Source organism: Drosophila yakuba, chromosome 3R (assembly GCF_016746365.2).
Source record: "Drosophila yakuba strain Tai18E2 chromosome 3R, Prin_Dyak_Tai18E2_2.1, whole genome shotgun sequence".
In the NCBI taxonomy this organism is placed as follows: domain Eukaryota; kingdom Metazoa; phylum Arthropoda; class Insecta; order Diptera; family Drosophilidae; genus Drosophila; species Drosophila yakuba.
Window position 1 is genome coordinate 20,266,703 of NC_052530.2, and position 13,485 is coordinate 20,280,187.

A 13,485-nucleotide genomic window follows, 5' to 3' on the forward strand; every position below is an offset into this window, starting at 1 on the left:
CTGACTGTGGGCTCCTAGAGGGGGGGCAAAAAGTGTGGGGGGGGACAAAAAGTGTGGGGAGTGTGGGGCAGTTACAAGAATGAAGACCTTTGCTTGCAGCTTCATGGAAAATAGGAATAACCTGCCGGGACAATTGTTTCCATGGCAGCTAAATACGTTGACTATAATGCCACCAGCTTTCACCTTAAGTTTTCGGCAAGTCATTTCAGTTTTAATAAGACATCTGATATCCTTGATATACATACTTGTCCACTTAAATGGGACAAGGTGCTGGGATCATACGAATTGAACTTGCTCAAATCTGGTTGCCTGGATGTGCTCGCAAATTGATTATGTCAGTTTTTGACTGCACTGCCAACTAATGATGAACAAAACAGCACAATGCGCTTCATTTTGCAGGGCATTCGAGTGCTGCAGCGGCATCTTTTCAGCAAAGAATGCAATTCAGACAATCGATTGATGCACAAGGACAACGAACGAACAGCAGCCATGATGATGCGAGCTTAACGCGCTGCATAACGGGCTTTTAATTAATGCAAACTAAAGCACCTATCCACTATCTCTGAATATCAGACAGATTGCACCTCGGAAAAGCAACCATTCACCAAGAAGCGTTGTTATGTCGAGTGATTTTCGGTCGGAATTCATTTGGGCCCAAGGTTCCAGCACAGTGTAGTGAGTGAGTGTAGTAGGTCAAGGCCCATTCGGAAAATGGAGCCCGTGTAATCGCATCCTGGCCATAAACTATTAACTTGCTGCTGTCGCCAGCGTTTTGTGTTGCGCTGCCTGCCACACGCCAATGCAAAATGGAATCACCAGGGGCCAAAAAGGACGCAAAAGGGTGCAAAAGGATACCAGGTGCACTGGACACTCAGCTGGCAGCATTTATCACACACAAAACAGCACTAAGACTCGGGATTTGAAATACTGCTCAAGAATATGAGCGCATAGTGGTAGAAAGTATGAAAAGATTTAATAATAATATATATTATTTATACCACATAGTACAACGGCTGAGTTTTTGTTTCAGTGCATGGAAAAGAGTGAAAGCAATTTGGCACGAATTTGTCATCTCATCGAAGTGGCAACAAATTTGGCTGCAACACAGCAGCAACAATGGCAATAACAATAACAAGGATGATGGCAGTTACAGAGCTGCAATTTTTCGGGGGGCGGGGGCAACCAATGGGGGGGGGGGAGGGGATAGGGGCGTGGCAGGCGACATTTATGTGTGTTGTGCAGCCAAAAGAGTAACCCTAATGTGTCAGTGGGGCAGGTAAAGTGGAGGGCAGGACATCCTCCGCACATCTGGTCCTGTAACTACTGCTCCTGACAGTTTGCTTGCTTAGCCTCGTTGACACGTTTAGTTGTCAGCTAACCCACACACACTAACACACTGGGGAAACACGAACACGTGCACAAACACCACACACACACATCCGTAGTAGTGGCTTCTGTGTATATCCGTATCCGTATTCCGTGCAAATCAGAATCAAGTCAAAGGTAAAACGACCGTTGTAATAATGCTGATGGCATCCCAGAAATCGAGCCAAAATGGCATAGGACACACATGAGAGTGTGCATGTGTGTGTGTTTAAGTGTGTGTGTGGCACACAAAAATGCAAATTCGTTGGCCATTTGGCAAATTGATTTTGCCACTGCAATTGGCCAATATTCAATGAGTGTCCACTGGGCAAAGGACAATAAACAAAAGCTGGCAAAAGGAAGCGTTTAATGTTCCTTGAAGTCTTACTTAAGGATAAGAGTTTCCAGCTCTCAATGTGGCAAGTTTAATACTGCTGCCGAAGTAGAAACTTTGCTTTCAATGGGCTTAGCAATCACATTGTTGCTTTCATTGCTTAAGTGAAGCGCATGAGTTTATTGAAAAAAAGTGAAAAAAAAGTGCAAAATAATTATTAATTTAAATTCATTATAAACGCTAATCAATTTTTTATTGAATCACGTTTTTATTCGGAAACAACGTTTGGTTGGAATTAGTCATTTCCTTTATTTCATTTATTTGTTTACACATACAAACGCACTTTGAAATATGTAATTATCACAAGCGGCGTAAATCATGGACGTTAATTAATGCACTTGGATTTAATTAGTTTAGTGTTTAGTTATGCAAACACTGTACATAAATTTAAATCGCCATATCCAAGGGTGCCAGGATAATTTATAGTTTAATAAACATGCTTATCGTAGAACTTATTGTGATTTATACTAGCCTTATACTATACTTTCTTGTGATTTAAAGTTAACTACAAGACTTCCTGTGATTTAAAGTTAACTAGCAGACTTTTTGTGATTTAAAGTTAACTAGCAGACTTTTTGTGATTTAAAGTTAACTAGCAGACATAGAACGCCTTGCTAGTTAATAGTTGATAGCTGAAATAGTAACTGAAATAGCTACTGAAATAGCTGAAATAGTAACTCAACATATTCGAGCTCACACTACACATCTATGTACGTGCAAATGAGCACATTACATTAATTTGATTTAAATTGAAAAGTAATTAAGTGGTCTGTCAGTCCATCTCCCCCATAATCGTCAGTTTTTGAACGCATTATGCGGGTGATGGTGCTCTCCTAGTTTTCACATTTTCACATTTTCACTTGCAGACCGCACAAAAACAGTAAACAAAATTTAATCAAAGTTTTGGCCGCAACTCAAATGAAAGGCCAACTCCGCTGTGCATTGGGCCAGCACTTTCCCACTTCTGCCACTGCCACATGCAGCACTTGCCCCAGCCATATCCTACATACATATGTATATGCATATATATATATATTCATAATCCCCTGATATGATGATATCAGTGCTTTTCGCTTAACAAGCAGATTTACCTGATGGTGCAGATTGTTGTAGTAGCGCGTTATATATGCGGGCAGCAGTTCGGCGGTCTCCAGGCCGATCCACTGGAAAATCTCGAGGTGCTCCTGGTTGGGCTGCAGTGGATAGTGCTCGTCCAGCAGCTGGCAGTTGCTGCCCGTTGCCGTGGCTGGCCATAGATTGCCATCGTCGCAGCAGCGGCAACAGCAGCACGCATCCTGCTCCTCCGGCTCCATTCAGATTCAGATTTAGATTCAGATGATTCAGTTGGGACACGGCGCCGCCGTAAACTTGGTGGCTTTTATCAATTTATAATTGGATTATTTGCTGTTCCGTGACAAGGCAAGACATTGAAGTTTCTGCTGCTGCTGGCTGGCACAACAACACACACAACACACAACAACACACAACACATAATACATTTGAATTTAAATTGAGTTATGGGCGGCTGACAGGCGGGACGACTGCAGTATTTTCTTGTGCTGCCAATTTATGAGCAGGGCAACGGCGCGTCCCCAGCGCCAGGGTGCGGCCCAGTGCCTGGGATCTCGGATCCGTATCCCAATCCTTATCCGCATCCGCATTCGCATCCGGCTGGCGGTTGCCATTTTGTCAATTGCTCCCATGTGGATTTTGCCGCCAAACACGTGGGCTGTCGCCTGCTGCTCCTCCTGCTGCCAGCTTTGCTTCTATTATTTTCTTGCTTTTTTTTTTTGTTTTTGTTTTTTCTTTTTTTTTTTTGTTTATTTGGTTTTTTTCTTTCGTGACGGAGGTTACGGCGGAAACTCGCGCGCGTAATTGGCACACTCACGAACGCACAGGCATACACTCCGGGGTTTTTTAGCCGGGTCCGGGTAAGCGTCCTGTTAATTGGGTCAAGCGGGATTGAGCGGGGATGGGCAGGAGTGCGGTGTATCCTCTTGAGAAATAGACTCACGGCTCGAACTAGAACTCAAGCTGAAACTCAAACTCAAACTCAATCGCCGCGAAACTGCGGAACTCCAACTCTCTACTGAGCGGCACAACTTGACGAAGGTTTTCGGCCACAATTCTCCGGAGACTCCGGGGGAGTGTGGAGTGGGGGGGGTGGTGGTAAGGCGGTGTGGCGCCTCGTTAGGCGCCATTTTCACACATCAGCGGGCAAGTGGCAAATAAAAATGCGAGGCGTATAAATCCGTTTCGCCGTTTCGACGTTCCCCAGCGGCGACTGCGCCGCAAACTAAACTAAAATCTCGGCTGCGCGCTTTTTGTTTAAGTCAATCACGAGTGCTCCGTTGTTGCAACTTGGCCAACAGTGTTGGCATATGGCCGGGAAATTCATTCAACTCACACTGCAGCTAGGTACTTGCCACGCCAGTTGCAGTACCTCAGTTACCACATGAGTACAGTATTTTACTTGCCACGCCAGTTGCAGTACCTCAGTTACCATGTGAGTACAGTATTCTACTCATAAAACTCTCTATGAGCCGTATATCTCATATGATTTGTTTCATTCTCAGCTAGAAATCAATTTAGTTTAAACTAAATCACATTTGTTTTTAAGTGCCTATACTTTTTCAAAGTAAATATTATAAATATTAGAAATATGCAACTATTAATTAATATTAATTAACGCACTTTGATCGCAACTATATATGATTGCAAATGGAAAAGTAACGATTGTACCTTGGCCATTACTGCCACCACCCACTGGGTCAAGACGAAAGAGATGGCGAGATGCGAGGAAAGAGAGAGGCCAAGCTGCAGTTTGCTGCAATTTGCAGATAGAGAGAGAGAGAGAATGGGAGAGAGAAAGAGAGAGATGAAAGAGAACCGCAGCTTTTGCAGCTTTCACTTGGACATTGGCATTGTTGGTGGCACTGCAGCCCTGGACAGCATCCCAGCATCCACCACCCCCCCCTGGGGGCATCACCCCTCACCACCGCCCTCGACGCCGCTCGCTGAGCTGTGTATATAGCATTAACACATTCGTTCATTGCTTTCATCGTTGGCCTGCGTTTTCCTGCAGTTGTTCATATTTTGTTTTTTTTTTTTTTGCCCACTATTCTTTCATTCTTTGGGCTCGTGTTTTTTCTTATTTTCATTTTTTTCTTAGCTTGCAGATTGCTCGGATTTATGAAAATGAGACTGGGCTTGCGTCACACACACACACAAAAAAGACAGACAAACAGGCGGAAGGACAGTCGGATATAGCCGAGGAGTCCGAGGCACGAGAGGCGCAAAATAAATAAAAGGAGGAAAATGAGGAGGAGGAAAATCAGGAGGAGCAGCGCAAAAAGTGTAGTCTGCTTCAAGGAGCAATTAACGACAGTGGATGGCACAGAGTTATGTTATAGCATTGCGTCCGTATCACACACAACCAGCGAACCAGACACCCACCAAACCAGTCCAACTCCCCAACCTCCAACATGTCCAACGATTTCTGAATGGAAGGGAATGGGTAGTCTTTATACCCTGGAACAGAAAGACACGGAGAGGAAAAGGGGGAGTAAACCAATGAGGAGCTTAGGCCGAGTCTGGCAAATAATTGGATGCTCGGCAGGATGAATCCTTGCGCACATAAACACTCATCAGAGTTGTCCTTTTCAAGTTCTTTGACTGGGCCACATTAAAGCTTACGCCGATGGGTGCACTTCATCAGTGGATATAGAGGCTTTCCCACAGGAAATACCTGCATTTGAATGGGAAATACATAGTTAAGTACATACATACATAGTTACTTATGTCATAGTTACATAGTTAGTTACATACATAGTTACTTATGTCATAGTTACATAGTTAAGTACATACATACTTACTTATGGCAAAATTACATAGTTAAGTACATACATAGTTACTTATGGCAAAGTTACATAGTTAAGTACATACATAGTTGCTTATGTCTGACTAATCGTTGTTATTTTATTGCTTTCACCGATTGAAACTGCTCGTTTGGACTGGTTGCAAGGAACTTATTGCTCTTTTCAATGAGCAGAAATAATCGAAAATGCTGCTGCAACAGTTACAGGTTACCAATCAACTCAGGAATATCCTGTTCGATTTTATGTTGTTTCATTTAAACACATCTTTAGTTGCTAACTTCTGCCCAAGCTCTCCTGTGTGACCAGTTTTGTAGGACATTATGGCATCCATTAGCAATATTACTAGCATCCAATAACGTAGCAATTGAATTCCCGCCAACGTTCACACAGAACTGGCAATAATCTTTTATGGTAAGGATATTTAAGGATTCGTCGAAACAAAACGTAAACCCCTGTCCGTTTTTGCTTATTTATTTTTTGTTTCGCTATCGTTAAATGTTTTTGTGCCGAGTGAAGTGGGCAGTGGGAGTGGGGGAGCGTGGAGCAGTGGGAGGAGAGTGGAGCAGTGGAAGGAGATTGGAGCAGTGGAGCAGTGAGGGATTGAAGGAGCGATGGAGTAAAGGAGTGAAGGCGGATGGCCATATGCCGACGTAGTCGGAACAACGATGGCACTTGAGCCGTGTACTCGTAGCATACTTTTCAGCGCAGAAAGCCCTCGGGCGGCAAAATGGAAGGGAACTGAGTTCGGGAGCCTGCAGGGTGCGGATGTTGTTGCCACAGCTCCTGTTTCCCTTTCTCCTTTCGATGCTGCTGGCGTTTCTGATTCTGATTCTGCTGCTGCTGCTGCTGCTGCTGCTGCTGCTGCTGATGTTGCTTTAGCTGTTGTTGTGGCCTGACTACGTCCGAAATTCATTTCGGTTTATTCTGATTAAACTGTTTGTGTTTGGTTGCATTAGCTGCTATATGTGCTTACACTTAAACAAATATGGTAAACCAACAGTTTCTTATTTACGCATAAGTTCATACTAAAACTTTCTCTAGAGCAGCTTCAAATGAATGGCTTTAAACTGCACATGCACAAGAAACTTGCTATGCCTGTTAAGTGATTATTATTTCCTCTTACTTAATAACTTACTTAATATACAATGATTTCCCAAAGTGTATTTATGTGCATGTACAGCACCGAACGCCGCTGGCATGAGTCTCTGTGGAAGCAAAGGATTAGTGGCTCTGTCTGCGACCGAGTCCTGCGAGTGATGGCTGTGATCCAGGCTCTTACTACCTCGCCGCCGTGTTTGCCCGCACTAAATACATTTCAAATTTGTTTAAGCTTAAGCCAAAGCGAATTGGGCGGCTCGAGTGGACCACAGATTGATATGACCACAGAGGCGAACAAAGAAACCAAGGGAGCCCGAAAGCCCGGTGATTGCCAGATTATTGCGAAATAAAGCTTGCCACAAAATGCCCAAACAGCGTAAGAGTAAACAACTAAGGCAGTTCAGTTCACTCCTCGTCATTCCTTTTCACTGACTCACCTGCATGTGGGGGGCGGCCAGGAGCTGCATCAGCTCGTCCTTGGCATACTTGCCGCCCAGCGAGTTGCCGCCGGACGTCGACGAGAGCAGCTCCAGGACATCGCGACATCGGCCCACGGCCTCGGCAGCCGGTGCTCTGCCATTGCTGGTCACCACTGTCGCCGCGATCCTGTCGAACAGCTGCAGGAACTGGTGCAGCCTGTTGTCGCGCAACATGTCACGCAGCACATCGGCATCAACGTGCGCGTCCTGCAGCGAGTAGATGTCGTCCAGACAGTCCAGGATGCGCTGCACCGCCTCAATGCCCGCCTCCTCGTCGGCCCACTCGTCCGTGGCGCCGGTTATGGGCACTGCAATGAACGGAATGACATATGAACAGATTCTGACATAATTGAATGTGTTTAATCTATAGGCTTATTGCATGATGATGTCTGCAATTTTATAACCAAATTGCATTTTCAGCTTCGGACATTGAGTATTAAAGCATATAAAGCAGCATTGAAAACAATTTGCATCATAGCTTAATTTCTGGAATTTCTTAAGAGCAATCGAATATAGATTGCTCTCCAGGAATTTAATCTGGTATAGAATTTATATTCGTACGAATCATTAAATTCCTATTGATTTAAAGCAAATACGAGACTAAATACTGACTGTCCGCATCGGTGCCGTATAGCGGATCCATGTTGGTGCCACCTGCGATGGCCTGAACAGCACCCTTTAGCTTGCGTCGTGCATTGTAGCGCTTCAATTCCTCCACCGTGTCCGCCAGGTGAGTGCGCTGCAGTTTGTCCCGATCCCGTATCCATGGATGATCCAGCACCTCGGTGATGGAGAGTCTGTGATGTGGATTGGCGGCCAGCATTTTCATAACTAAATCCTTGGCGTTCGCCGAGATTGACTTCCACTCCGGTGCCTCAAACTACAACGAATTGTTCAACATTTTAATGTTTTACTTTTATAAAAAGATTGGGAATGTATTGTACACTTACCGATAAGCGACCGCGTGCTATTGACTGCTGCAACCTCACTCCGGATCCCAGGAAGGGCAATCTGCCGGAGAGCAGGACGTGCAGCATCACTCCGGCACCCCAAACATCGCAGCCTTTGCCGTAAAGCCGCCTGGTCACCACCTCTGGCGCCATGTAATGCGGACATCCAACGCGTCCGTGTGTTTCTATGGTTTCCCGGGTGCCGGGCAACTGAATGGCCGATCCGAAGCCGCCAAGTTTCACCGGCGCCGAGTTGTCGACGGTGGCGAGGAGAGCGCAGGCAGGACGCACATCCCTGTGCAGGATGTCGTTCTCGTGACAATAGCGCAGTGCCTCCAGGATTTGCCGCATGTAGTGACTGGAAAAGTGGATGGGTTAATATTTGGTGTTTCTCATTCAATTCAATTTGCGTTTGCTTTGGGCGGCTACTTAATTGGGAATACTTATACACAGAAGCCATGTATAAAAGTATATGTTAGGCGTAGCCTCGTTTAATTTGATTTGATTAAATGTTTAGTAACTTGTTACTTCTATTTTAATATATGTTACTTCCGCACAGCACAAGTTTAATTGCACTTATAAATTATCTTGGTTGTTAATCTTTTGTATAGACAACTAAATTGGGTTTGCTCAAATCAAATTACTGCCGGGCACGTCCCTTAATTAATTATAATTAATAATTTACTCCCTTTTTGGGCCAAAGCAAACGCCCGATTCCGATTCTCACCAAGCAACCGCCTCGCTATAGACAAAACCGGCAACAGCACGCCGCACAACCTCGAAGCACAAGTCGGAGCCCTCCATGCTGCAAAAGAGTGCAAAGTGCGAAAGGACATTAGGGTTTGGGCGCACAAGGACACCACCGAACCACTGGCAACAACTTACAACTCGAAGACCATGTAGAGCATTCCCTCGGAACTGTACGTCTCCAGCAGCTCCACAATGTGCGGATGCTTCAGCATGTGACATATTGTGGCCTCGCGCTTCAGATCTGCAAGTGGAAAGATGCAGAGAGATGGGGGGCGTGAGTTCTCAGATTGGGCGGCAATTAGTTGACATTGGAATGGGTCAGGAGAGAGTGGGGCACGTGGGGAGGCGCCACCCACTACACCAGCTGGCAGTGGCACTAATGGACTTAGCGCTGACTTATGTGCCTGCCATGTATCATTTAGTCAATGGCCGGATGGCTGCTCCGCATCCACATCCGTGTCCATGTCCATGTCCTGATTCAGGCTCAGGTCCTGGCGCCCTTGCACTTGAGCAATTTCTTTTTAATTGGCGTCTTGGGCTGGCAAACGGGCAAAGGGGCAGCCCTGTGGGGCATGCTACACGTGTGGCAGCGGCATAATTTTGAATAATTGAGCAGCTTAATTATAATTTATTCACACAGCACAGCACAGCGCGCTGGGGAAGAGTCAGGGTCAGGAATCGTTAGCCCGGGGGCCAAATCGAACAAGGAACAAGGTCGTCCATCTCATTGTGCCGTCAAAAAAAAATATATATAAAAGTGTATAAATATATAGGTGTATTGTGTATATAATGCTCACCCGCTGTGCTCAGTCCAGGACTCGCTGTGAACTTGGCCACATCAACGATTTTGACGGCGAACTGCTGATTGGACTCCCTGTGTATGCAGCGCCTCACGATGGAGAAAGGTCCTCTGTAAGAAACATTCCGGAAAGGGAAGGGGAAGGGGAAGTAAATTCGGATTAAACTTCAATTGAAAGTTGATTGTGTCTAAATGGGAGCGAATAAAATTTTATCTCGCTTCGACAAAAAGCAAAATATTTATATTTTCGCAGCAAAACAGGAAAAAAGCAAACAAGATTCTTGAGAATGAGAATGAGAATGAGGAAATTTAATCAACTATGTATTCTCTTTGTAGTGCCAAACGTGGAGTTCAATATAAAAGCTGGCGCTATTATTTCCTTAGTGATGATTATTTCACAAATCCATTTCATTTTTCATTCAAATTCCCATTCAATAATAACTCATTGAGAGTCAAGCTACAAATTTCAATAAACTTGCTTTATGAGCGTGCTTAATTTTTATTGAACTGTGTCAGCAAGCTTATTTTGGAAAACTATTGCGTTATAAGGTCGTCTGTCTGCTTTATTATAGATTTGAAATTGCAAAATTAGAAAAAATGTGCTGCTAAGTGAGTCAACTTTAGAATTGTGTTAATGGAACATTTTCAGCAACAGTGACAAAAAAAAGAAGAAATACTTTCCCAACGAAATGAAACGAAACTAAATGAAACAAAGTTCAACTTAATAACATTGACAGCTTTGTGAATGAACTTCGAGCTAAACTATGATGCTCGTCACAGCAAAAGTAACTAGCACAGAAAATGTTTGGTCATACATTTTTGAATAATGCAAAAGTTGGGCGTTTGGGAAAGTTTTTTATGGGTGGTGGTGGGTATGGGTATGGAAGCTTCGTCCCATGCCAATAGTTGCATGATTTACGGCTTGTGGGTGGTTGGCTTGGGTTGGTTTGTGCTGGGCACACGGTGCGGATACATAATACATAATGAGATAATGGCCATGGATGCCAGCTGTCAGCGGCAGAATCGGCTGAAGATATAGCAAATGGCAAACTTACTTGCCAATGACCTCGCACAGCTCGTAGACGTCGTCAAAGAGAATTTCGTCTTCGGTCATTTTGAATAATTGATGAATTGATGCCTCCTCGACTCCTCAATTGCTTTTTCGAATATTGATGAGTTGTGTCCTGTTCTCTCGTCGCTTTTCCTTTTTCCTTGTTTTTTCCTCTGCCCGACGCCTACTGCCCTCCAAAAACGAACATAAAAAATAAACAAAAAACTAAGCGGCCAGTGTGCAACTCCAAAAACTTTGAACGTTTTCCCTCGGTCTCTTCTAATGATTTGTTGTTAATAATATTGTTGTTGCTGTCGTTGTTGCGTTGCTGCTGCTAATGCTGTTGCGGTTGCTGTTGCTGTTGGTGCTGTGGATGCTGCTGCTAAAAATGCATTTTGCGCTGCAAAAATATAACAAGTGAAAATGGTAGAGGTGAGTTTTTCCATTAGCTGAAGGCTGTTAATCAGATTTATTTGGCGTCTAATTAAGAAGCTGTCAAGAAGCTTTCACGGAATTCTGAAAAGCAGTTGACGCCGTCTCTGGATATAAACAAATTCGTTTAGATTTTTATAAATCTATATAGAAATTAATAAATTAATAGAAAGATACAAAGTACAAAGAAACAAAGTACAAAGATACAAAGTATAAAGATACAAACAAACTTTTATAAATCTATATAGAAATTAATTAATTATTAGAAAGATACAAAGTAAAAAGATACAAACTACAAAGAAACAAAGTACAAAGATACAAAGTATAAAGATACAAAGTATAAAGATACAAACAAACTTTTATAAATCTATATAGAAATTAATTAATTATTAGAAAGATACAAAGTAAAAAGATACAAACTACAAAGAAACAAAGTACAAAGATACAAAGTATAAAGATACAAAGTATAAAGATACAAACAAACTTTTATAAATCTATATAGAAATTAATTAATTAATAGAAAGATACAAAGTACAAAGTACAAAGATACAAACAAACTACTCGTTGGAATCTAACTCAAAATCTGCAAAACATAATTTAACTTTTACTGCAATCAGAAAATGGCATTAGACGTTGAGGCTAATGGGTAGCACTTAGCGAGGGACCACTGTGTCGAGGGTGTCGCAACGGAAATGAGATTGGCCTGGCCGAAACTTGTTTGATATGTCAATCACACTCGTATCAGGTGTAAACCCCAATCAATTACAGGCGGCACACACCACACACACACCACACACAACACACACACCACACACACACCACACAAATGCACAAAGTGCTGTCGCAAGTGGCAGTGAATTTTGCAACGGAAATGATGGCCAGCCGAAAAGGTAAACAAGCCAGCCAGGACCTGCCGAATGTGTCCTTCTCAAAGGGATGCTCGTTCGTGGGGCAAGTGAGGAGGCGGAGGGCGGGGGGCGTGGCGCCTCCACCTTTGTCTTGGCCACACTATTATTATGCCTTTTGGGCCAGCACTTGAACACACTTTTCAAAACTTTGATGGCACTCCAAAAATCCGAAAGGAGCCAGCAAGCGCAAGAGCGAGAGTGAGAGCGAGAGAGTGTGTGTGAAAGAGAGAGAGTGAGTAGGAGAGAGAGAGAGATGGCGAGCATGGATGCCAAGTGCGCAGGCGCAGTGCGAAATTCGTGTAAAGTACCAAAATTGTAATCGTAAAAAATATAAGCTATGCTTTCTTCTTGCCCGGGCCGCATGAATATTTAAATGTGCAACAATTTACGATGCACACACACGAAAGGGTGGGCGGGGGGTGTGGGAGGGGGGGGGTGATGCAGGGGTTGTGTGAATCCTTGCAAAGGAATCCTGGCTGGGCGGTCATGTTTAATGCAGAGCTGCGCATGGGGCGCGGTGTTTTTGGCTCGGTTTTAGTATTCGGGCTCGAGGGTTTTACCTTGCTCTCGTGTGCCGCCGCTGTTGTAAAATGCCTTGACACTTTCCACACGACCTTACCGCCCACCGCCCCCCCGCACTTGCACTAGCACCACTACACACCCACACTCACTGAGTATGTGTGTGTGTGCATTTGGCCCTGCTTTTAGGACTTGTCAGACTCTCGAGTGTCGCACAATTGGCAAATTGATTCTTTGTCCAAAGGATTTGCATTGCTCATGTTCCACGCCCCCTTATCACCAACATCATCACACTTAGAGGGCGCCACACTCACACCACACGCACACACACACTGGCACGAACAATTCGCATATAGTTTTATGTACGAAAACCCACCGATTGGCAGCGATTATTCAACGTCCGTTGGTTTTTGGCATTTTAACGTTTTGCATTAGCACACGATTGTCAAGGTGCACACCACAGATCGCCTGGCAAGCTGATTGCATTGGGTAATTTACTAATTTTAACTTAAAACAAACACGGCCCGTGAGGAATTGATTGGCGAAGAACTGGTTGCAACTGAACCGGTTCGCCGCGAACTAGAACTCCCAGGGCTGCAGGTGCACTGCTCGATTGGTTCGGAACTTGGAGTTGGCTCAGAGTGCTCCAATTAAATGTTGATTATTCAAGCTGTGTTCCTTGAAAAGATTGCTTTAAATTGAAATATACAAGTGATTATGCAGCACATTACTGCTTTTATTCAAGTTTTTATTCAAGAAAGTTCGTTTGAGTCGCGCAACTGGTTATACTGTTAAAATACCGCAAACCTTTTGGTATCTAAGCTTCTCTGTCGTTTTTTAATAAACTTTACTTGGTCCGTTT

The 13,485-nt window shown here is 44.0% G+C and overlaps 1 protein-coding gene across 8 annotated transcripts in view; it reads right to left on the reverse strand.

The window, feature by feature from the left end:
- LOC6537647 (peripheral plasma membrane protein CASK) overlaps positions 1-13,185 on the reverse strand; it is a 47,177-nt gene extending 33,992 nt beyond the window's left edge. For 3 of the 8 annotated variants that reach the window (XM_015192969.3, XM_039375917.2, XM_039375918.2), the window contains exons 1-8: positions 13,000-13,172; positions 10,769-11,164; positions 9,712-9,824; positions 9,050-9,155; positions 8,892-8,969; positions 8,165-8,522; positions 7,827-8,094; positions 7,173-7,522 (exon numbers count right to left, since the gene is read on the reverse strand). In XM_015192969.3, coding sequence (XP_015048455.2) covers positions 7,173-7,522; positions 7,827-8,094; positions 8,165-8,522; positions 8,892-8,969; positions 9,050-9,155; positions 9,712-9,824; positions 10,769-10,827 — 1,332 coding nt within the window. In that variant the 5' untranslated portion in view covers positions 10,828-11,164; positions 13,000-13,172. Of the gene's footprint in view, positions 1-2,850; positions 6,843-7,172; positions 7,523-7,826; positions 8,095-8,164; positions 8,523-8,891; positions 8,970-9,049; positions 9,156-9,711; positions 9,825-10,768; positions 11,165-12,999 lie in introns of those variants that run through there. The other 5 variants (XM_039375927.2, XM_039375916.2, XM_039375919.2 and 2 more) reach the window with 5 other exon arrangements.
- Positions 13,186-13,485: the final 300 nt, after the last annotated feature.